Genomic DNA, 9,297 nt, shown 5'->3' on the forward strand with positions numbered 1-9,297 from the left:
AAGGGGCATTGGAGGAGTCATATCAGGAACTTAACACTTTCTTGTGACTCTGTGGACTGTTACCTAGGGCATTCACTCAAGGGAGGGGCTAGTGTCAGTTCAAGGCCCTGCTGGCCACTTAGCCACACAAAATGGATGCCAAGGCAGCAATATTACGGAGGAGTTTAGCTAAACTTTCAACACTGTCACAGACCAGAGAAGACTAAAGAGATATGATAACTAAATGATATGTGATGTCCTGGATTGGAATCTGGAACAGAAAAAGGATAGTGAAATTAAAATAAAACCTGGAATATGGTTAATATTAATGGACATATGTTGTTTCTTAACTTTTCACTCATGTACCATAATAATGTAAAACGTGAACATTAGAGGAAACCAGGTGAGGGGCATATGGGAACTCTATTATCTTTACAACTTCTGTAAATCAAAAATTATTCCCAAACAAAAAGTTTTTTAAAAAAAATCAATTGACCATGTATACGTTAGTGTACTTCTGGACATTCTCTTCTATTTATTTCATTGATCTAGGTCTATGTTTAGGCCAATACCGCACTATCTTTACACTTCCACTTAGGCCAATATTTTGCTGACTTGAAATCAGATAGGATTAAGTCCTTGAACTTTGTTCATTTTCCAAATTATTTTGGCTCTTCTAGGTCTTTACACTTCTATATACAAACAAAACAAACAAACAAAAAACAAAAACCTGTTGGTCTTTTTTTTTTAACATCTTTATTGGAGTATAATTGCTTTACAATGGTGTGTTAGTTTCTGCTTTATAACAACGTGAATCAGCTATACATATACATATATCCACATATCTCTTCCCTCTTGCGTCTCCCTCTCTCCCACCTTCCCTATCCCACCCCTCTAGGTGGTCACAAAGCACTGAGCTGATCTCCCTGTACTATGCGGCTGCTTCCCACTAGCTATCGGTTTTACTTTTTTTTTCTCTCTCTGTTTTTAAATTTTATTTATTTTTATTTTTGGCTGTGCCGGGTCTTCGTTTCTGTGTGAGGGCTTTCTCTAGTTGCAGCAAGCAGGGACCACTCTTCATCGCGGTGCATGGGCCTCTCACTATCACAGCCTCTCTTGTTGTGGAGCACAGGCTCCAGACGCGCAGGCTCAGTAGTTGTGGCTCACGGGCCTAGTTGCTCCGTGGCATGTGGGATCTTCCCAGACCAGGGCTCGAACCCGTGTCCCCTGCATTGGCAGGCAGATTCTCAACCACTGCGCCACCAGGGAAGCCCCCCAGTTTTACATTTGGTAGTGTATATATGTCCATGCCACTTCTCACTTCGTCCCAGCTTACCCTTCCCCTCCCCATGTCCTCAAGTCCATTCTCTAGTAGGTCTGCGTCTTTATTCCTGTCCTGCCCCTAGGTTCTTCATGATCTTTTTTTTTTTTTTTTTTAGATTCCATATATATGTGTTAGCATACAGTATTTGTTTTTCTCTTTCTGACTTACTTCACTCTGTATGACAGACTCTAGGTCCATCCACCTCACTACAAATAACTCAATTTCTTTTCTTTTTATGGCTGAGTAATATTCCATTGTATATGTGTGCCACATCTTCTTTATCCACTCATCTGTTGATGGACACTTAGGTTGCTTCCATGTCCTGGCAATTGTAAATAGAGCTGCAATGAACATTGGGGTACATGACTCTTTTTGAATTATGGTTTTCTCAGGGAATATGCCTAGTAGTGGGACTGCTGGGTCATATGGTAGTTCTATTTGTAGTTTTTAAAGGAAACTCCATACTGTTCTCCAAGTAGCTGTATCAATTTACATTCCCACCAACAGTGCCAGAGGGTTCCCTTTTCTCCACACCCTCTCCAGCATTTATTGTTTGTAGATTTTTTAATGATGGCCATTCTGACTGGTGTGAGATGATATCTCATTGTAGTTCTGATTTGCATTTCTCTAATGATTAATGATGTTGAGCACATTCTTTCATGTGTTTTGTTGGTCTTTTAATTGGGATAGAATAGACCAATGTGGAGACAAATGACATCTTAACATTATTGCATATTTCAATCCATGAAGATGATCAATCTTTCCACTTATTCAGCTTTAAAGTGTCTCTCAACAATATTTTGCAGTTTCCAATGCTTATCCTTGGTTAATTTTCTTAAACTATTTTATGGTTTATGTGCTACTGAACATGGATTCTTAAATTTATTTTGGTCATTAATATGTAGAAATACAATCACTTTTTGTATATTGGCCTTTTATCCTGGAACCTTATAAAATTCATTTGTAAGTTGTAGTGAATCTTTGTAGATTCCTTAGGATTTTATATGAGATCATGTTAATTGTTCACAAAGTTTTATTTCTTCTTTCCCTATTTGTATGCCTTTTAAATTTTTCTTCTCTTACTGCACTGGCCAGGACGTCTATTACCTTGTTGAATAATGATGAGAACAGATATTTTTGCTTTGTGTCTGATCTTATGTAGAAAGCAATAACCATAAAACTGGTAGATGTAGAGAAGTTACTACCTATTGCTCATTTGCTGAAAGTTTTCATCACAAATGGATGTTGAATTTTGCTAAATGCATTCTTGGTATCTACAGAGATGATACATGAGTCTTTCCCTTCATTATTTTAATATGGTGAATTACATGTAGTGATAATCAGATGTTTAAATAAAAACTTGAATTCCTGAAATAATCTCCAGAAATTAATCAGGACATATTTCATTTTTCATGTATTGTTGGATTCAGTACACTAATTTTTAAAAGAACTTTTACATCTATAGTCATCAGGGTATTTACTGGCTTATAACTTTACTTATGATGTCTTCATCTGGTTTCGGTTTAGGGTATTACTGATCCAATATGATGAGTTGGAAAATGTTCATCCTCCTCTACTTTCTGAAAGTTTCTGTAGGGTTAGCATTGTTTATTCCTTAAATACTGATGGAATTTATCAGTGAAGCCATCTAGATCTTGAGTTTTCTTTCAGGGAAGATTTTAAATAACACATTTAATTTCTTTTATTATTATAGGATTATTTAAGTATTCTGTTTCTTCTTTACTCAGCTTTGGTAACATGTATTTCAAGGAAATCTTCCATTTCATCTAAGTCATCAAATTTTTGAAACAAGTTATAAGTAACTTACTTATTATCTGTTGATTCTAGGATAGTGGTGTCATCTCCTTTATTTCCTATTCATAATTTTGGCCTCTTTTTCTTTTTTTTTTAAACAAATTTATTTATTTATTTTTGGGCCACGTTGGGTTTTCATTGCAGGGCGCAGGCTTTCTCTAGTTGTGGCAAGTGGGGGCTACTCTTCACTGCAGTGCATGGGCTTCTCATTGTGGTGGCTTCTTTTGTTGCAGAGCATGGGCTCTAGGCACACAGACTTCAGTAGCTGTGGCACACAGGCTCAGTAGTTGTGGCGCATGGGCTTTGTTGCTCCGTGGCATGTGGGACCTTCCCGGACCACGGCTTGAATCTGTGTTCTTTGCGTTGGCAGGCGGATTCTTAACCGCTGTGCCATCAGGGAAGTCCTGGCCTTCTCTTTTTCTTGATCAGTTTATCCAAAGATTTATCAATTACATTGATCATTTCAATGAACCACCTTTTGTTTTTATTGACTTTTTCCTACTGTTAGTGTAGGTTCCAGTTCAGGAATTGGTAAACAGTTTCTGTAAAGGGCCAGATAGTAGATATTTTAGGTTTTATGGGCCATATATGGCATCTGTTTTGTACTCTTTGTTTTATAGTTATTTGTTTTACAACCCACTAAAAATGAAAAATGATTCCAAGTTCAAGGGTTATATGAAAATATAAATATAATGGTTATATAGCTAAATTTGGCCTATAATCTGACCCCAGTTCTAGTTCATTGATTTGTGCTCTTACATTTATTACTTTATTCTCCTACTTATTTGAGTTTCATTTGCTCATATCTAACTTCATAAGGTGGAAGCTTAGATAATTAATTTTAGTCATCTCTTCTTTTCTAATAAAACACTTAAAAGCTATAAATTTCTCTTTAAGCTCTGCTCTAGCGGCATCCCCAATACTTTGATAGATTTCAGTATTATCTAAATATTTTCTAATTTCTCTTGTGACTCACCCCTACCTACGCTACCAAATAGAAAAGGGGCTTTGAAATTCCATTTTCTTCACCTTCCCAGAAAAAAAAAACAAATCCATGGTTTGACTCCTGTCCATCTTACCTCTCACACACTTGTATAACGCCCCTTTGATCTGTTATGCCCCTAAGAATGTCTGAAATAGGGTAGATTCATCTGTGAAGTATTCACCTGTGATTAGAACTTGAAGTTGAAATAAATAATACCTAAGCATTTGAGTGACCATCAGCATATAAAAGTTTAAATACACATGAGTATCTCAATGAATGGCATTCATGATTAACATTTTAATCATTTAATTTGCAAACCATTTAAAACCATATTATTATTAGGGTAGTTTCCATTTTTAACTCTGCCTGAAAACTTTGAAATATCTAAGAATTTATGTATATTGTAATGTTTCCGAGTCCTTGGGTATGAGTCATGGTTTCTTGTATAATCTCTCAAGTTCCAGTTGTTTAAAACAAAATAGTATCTGACTCATAGTGCCTAATAAATATCTATTAGTAATAGTAATACTAATGAAGTAGAAAGGAAGCAGTATGAAGTATCCTTTTAAAGAGAACAAAAGAAACTAGGGTCAGACATCAAAAATATTAGAAGGCAAGTAAAAAAGTAAAGGAATTTCAGGCCTGTTCAATGTTCATGGCAATACCAGCTACAGGTAGGAAACCATGAAGTAGAAGGCCAAAATGTGAAAATACAGATATTGTATCTTCTAAGGATCTGAGACTTGAAATGACTATAGAAAGGGTATGAGCTTCTTCCTTGCTGAAGTCAGGCACAGAATTAATGGGTTGATAGTGGGGAGGGATAAGGAAGGGCTAGAAAGACAATGAATTCTAATGACTAAGACTCTGAAAATATTACTTGGTTTCATATGAGGCCTAACAGGTAAGCTGGACCTGAAGGAAATTCTAAAAGATAGGGACTCCATAAATTACTGGTGACTGAACAACTTGCATTATTAAATAGGTTCCAAGATGACAACACTGAAGGGCAAGACACACATGGATATTTTAGTTGCTGATATGTTTGTTTAGAAAATTAATTGCATACATTTATATCCAAGATCTTCAAAAATGACTAATAAAAAAATTGCATGACTGCAATTTACTTCTTTTAGTTTAAAATCATTATTTGAAAGCTTAAATATTTTATAATTTAAATTAATAATCACGGTTGTTATTCACTAATTTCAATTTTAAAGCATGATTTTTCCTTTAAAAATCTAAGAAAGAAGTATTTGATATAAAAAAATTTAGGGGGCTTCCCTGGTGGCACAGTGGTTGAGAATCTGCCTGCTAATGCAGGGGACACGGGTTCAAGCCCTGGTCTGGGAGAATCCCACATGCCGCAGAGCAACTAGGTCCATGAGCCACAACTGCTGAGCCTGCGCGTCTGGAGCCTGTGCTCCGCAACAAGAGAGGCTGCAATAATGAGAGGCCCGCGCACTGTGATGAAGAATGGCCCTCACTTGCCGCAACTAGAGAAAGCTCTCGCACAGAAACAAAGACCCAACACAGCAAAAATAAAATAAATAAATTAACTCCTATTCCCAACATCTTCCTTAAAAAAAAAAAAATTTAGGATCAAGTTCAATGTGGTATATCAGCTGCATATATCAGCTTCACCTTCATTCAAGAAAAGTTTTAAAAGGTTTTTAGATATCAATCCCTCTTTTCATAAAATTACTTGACAATGAATACTTATATAAGGTTATGTTATTGTGTTTCTAAAAGGAAAGCATGCCTTGGATAATGACTGGATTTGAAGAAAAGTTATTTGTGATAATAAAATGACAACTCAGCAAAACAAAGAATTTTTTTTCAAATGAAGTAGAAAATAATAGTAAAATTTCTAATGTTTAGGCTGGTCATGAGGAAATTTACAGGGCAGCAAAACAGATATCCCTGAACAAATATCTCAAAAAATATATAATATCTTCCGACAGCTCTTACATATAAGAACATGGAATCGAATAATCCCTTTAAAATGCATGTTTCTTGTTAATTAAGTCAACATAATGGAGGGACAGGATATAGGTACCCAGTCCATGGCCTGTTAGGAATGGGGGCCTCACAGCAGGAGGTGAGGGGCGGGGGAGTGAGTGAAGCTTCATCTGTATTTACAGCTTCACTCCATCACTTGCATTACTGCCTGAACTCCGCCTCCTGTCAGATCAGCAGCGGCATTAGATTCTCATAGGAGCGCCAACCCTACTGTGAACTGTGCATGCAAGGAATCGAGGTTGCATTCTCCTTATGAGAACCTAATGCCTGATGATCTGAGGTGGAGCTGAGGTGGTGATGTTAGCACTGGGGAGCAGCTGCAAATACAGATTATCATTAGCAGAGAGGTTTCACTGCACACAGACCATAATAAATCCATTGCTTGTAGACTCATATCAAAACCCTATCAGTGAGTGGCAAGTGAAAACAAGCTCAGGACTCCCACTGATTCTGCATTCTGGTGAGTTCTATAATTATTTCATTATATATTACAATGTAACAATAATAGAAATAAAGTGCACAATAAATGTAATGTGGTTGAATCATCCTGAAACCATCCCCCTGCCCCAGGTCCATGGAAAAATTGTCTTCCACGAAACTGGCCAAAAAAGTTGGGGACCCCTGTTTTAGTGTGAAAAAGCAAGGCAGGTGTAAATATCCATATTCACTTCCAACCAACAGATAATTTGGGTTTAAATGCCATTCTTAGATCACTTGCAGAATGATTACATATCGTTGTCACTTTATTGTCATGATAAATCAATTTACGTACTCATTTAAAAAAATGTGTACTTCACAGTGAACAAGTCAATCATGTGTAATTGAGATTTTTCTAGTACACTTAAAAAAACTTTTAGATCTCAACCAAGATGTTCAATATATATGTTGTTTTTGGGAAACATGATTTTTCAAAGATCTTCTTAGTATGAATCTTCTGATGCTTAATAGTTCTGGAACTATTGTTGAAGCTTCCCGTAAGCTTCTAAACTAAACTTCTAAGCTTCTAAACTAAACTAAACTATAAATGTTTAGTACATTTATAGAGTTTCTAACCTATATGAATTCTATGAAGTGTAATGAAATTTTGATCACTGAATTAAAGTTTTCTCACTCCATTAAAAGTGTTTCTATTCAATAAGAATTCTCTGATGAACAATGAGAGTAGATTTCTTGCTGAAAGCTTTTCTACAATGACTGCATTCATAGGTTTTTCTCTAGTATGTATTCTATGATGTACAGTAAGGTGTGATTTCTTGCTAAAGGCTTTTCCACACTCAGTGCATTCATATGGTTTTGTCCCAGTATGGATTCTCTGATGCACAATGAGTTGTGATTTCTGGATAAAAGCTTTTCTGCATTCACTACATTCATAGGGTTTCTCCCCAGTATGAATTCTCTGATGTTCAACGAACTGTGAACTCCAGATGAAGGTTTTCCCACATTCATTGCATTGGTATCTTTTGTCCCCAGTGTGAGTTCTCTGATGTACAATGAGATCTGACTTCTGAATGAAGGCTTTTTTACATTCATTACATTCAAAGGGTTTCTCCCCAGTATGAATTCTGTGATGCACACTTAGTTCTGACTTCCTGTTGAAGGCTTTTCCACACTCATTACATCTATGGGGTTTCTCCCCAGTATGAATTCTCTGATGTACAATGAGCTGTGACCGCCAGATAAAGGCTTTTCCACATTCATCACATTCATATGGTTTCTCCCCCGTATGAGCTGTTTGACGAACACTAAGTGTTGACTTTTTTTTTTTTTTTTTTTTGCGGTATGCCGGCCTCTCACTGTTGTGGCCTCTCCCGTTGCGGAGCATAGGCTCTGGACGCGCAGGCTCAGCGGCCATGGCTTACGGGCCCAGCCGCTCCGAGGCATGCGGGATCCTCCCGGACCGGGGCACAAACCCGTGTCCCCTGTATCGGCAGGCAGACTCTCAACCACTGCGCCACCAGGGAAGCCCCAAGTGTTGACTTCTTGATGAAAGCCTTCCCACATTCATTGCATTCATAGGGTTTCTCCCGTGTGAATCCTCTGATGAATAAAGAGGTTTGACTTCTGGATGAATGCTTTTCCACATTCACTACATTCATAGGGTTTCTCTCCTGTATGAGTTCTCTGATGTACAGTGAGCTGTGACTTCTGAGTAAAGGCGTTTTCAGTCATTACATTTGTACGGTTTTTCCCCAGTATGAATTCTCTGATGTACAGTAAGTCATGACTTTCCACTGAAGGCTTTCCCACACTGAATACATTTATATTTTTCACTTGTTAGAAATTTTGGTTGTGCAGAGAGGTAAGACTTATGTATGAAGGCTCTGATGCGTTCATTAGATGTTCTGTTCAGATGAACTACTTTCCACAGTGTGTTATATTCTTGGTCTATCTCCTCAGTCAGTGACTTATTGTTAATAAATGTAACTTGATTCAAAAGTTTGTCTTGGTTTTCCAGGTAATTTATCTCATCTTCAAGTTTCCAGTCTTCAAAAATTGAGTATACTATCATGTTATGGTGTATTACTTCTTCAGAAATGCTCTTCTGTGGAGCTAGTTCTTTCATTTTGGGTCTAATTTCAAACTCTAAGAGAAAACTCAAGTGTAAATAATGTTATTTCTCTCTCGAGCTTTGAGAAACACACACACAAAACATAAAGGTCTTCATTTTAATGGAAATAGACAAAAATCTGATAATGAGTATGTTCAGCTTTGAAATTTAAGAATATGATATTAAAACCCAAAGACAGAAGAAGGAACAGACATAAAAAGAAGTGAGCAGGAGAGCAATGGAAAAAGCAGAGTTGATGAGCTCAGTGTCATGGTCCCACACAGCCCCACACACTTCTGCCCCATCTCCACTCCATCACAAGGCTCTGTGAGGAACGAAGGCAGACGAAAAAATAACTTCAGGAAGACAGAGGAAGCATGCTAGCAAAGGGGACAGAGAGTGAGTTGATGTGACTAACAGAAAGATTAAACTCACAGTAAATATGAAAATGTTTTTATATGTGGGCTTCCCTGGTGGTGCAGTGGTTGAGAGTCCGCCTGCCAATGCAGGGGACACGGGTTCATGCCCCAGTCCGGGAAGATCCCACATGCCGCAGAGCAGCTAGGCCCGTGAGCCGTGGCCGCTGAGCCTGCGCGTCTGGAGCCTGTGCTCCACAACGGGGGA

The 9,297-nt window shown here is 37.6% G+C and overlaps 1 protein-coding gene across 1 annotated transcript in view; it reads right to left on the reverse strand.

The window, feature by feature from the left end:
* LOC114884482 (zinc finger protein 883-like) overlaps positions 1-9,297 on the reverse strand; it is a 44,402-nt gene that overhangs the window by 24,826 nt on the left and 10,279 nt on the right. Inside the window, 3 exon segments of the mRNA XM_029203471.1 lie at positions 7,321-7,852; positions 8,158-8,292; positions 8,294-8,328. Coding sequence (XP_029059304.1) covers positions 7,321-7,852; positions 8,158-8,292; positions 8,294-8,328 — 702 coding nt within the window.

Source organism: Monodon monoceros, unplaced genomic scaffold (assembly GCF_005190385.1).
Source record: "Monodon monoceros isolate NGI ecotype Baffin Bay Population unplaced genomic scaffold, NGI_Narwhal_1 Super_Scaffold_5, whole genome shotgun sequence".
Lineage (NCBI taxonomy): Eukaryota > Metazoa > Chordata > Mammalia > Artiodactyla > Monodontidae > Monodon > Monodon monoceros.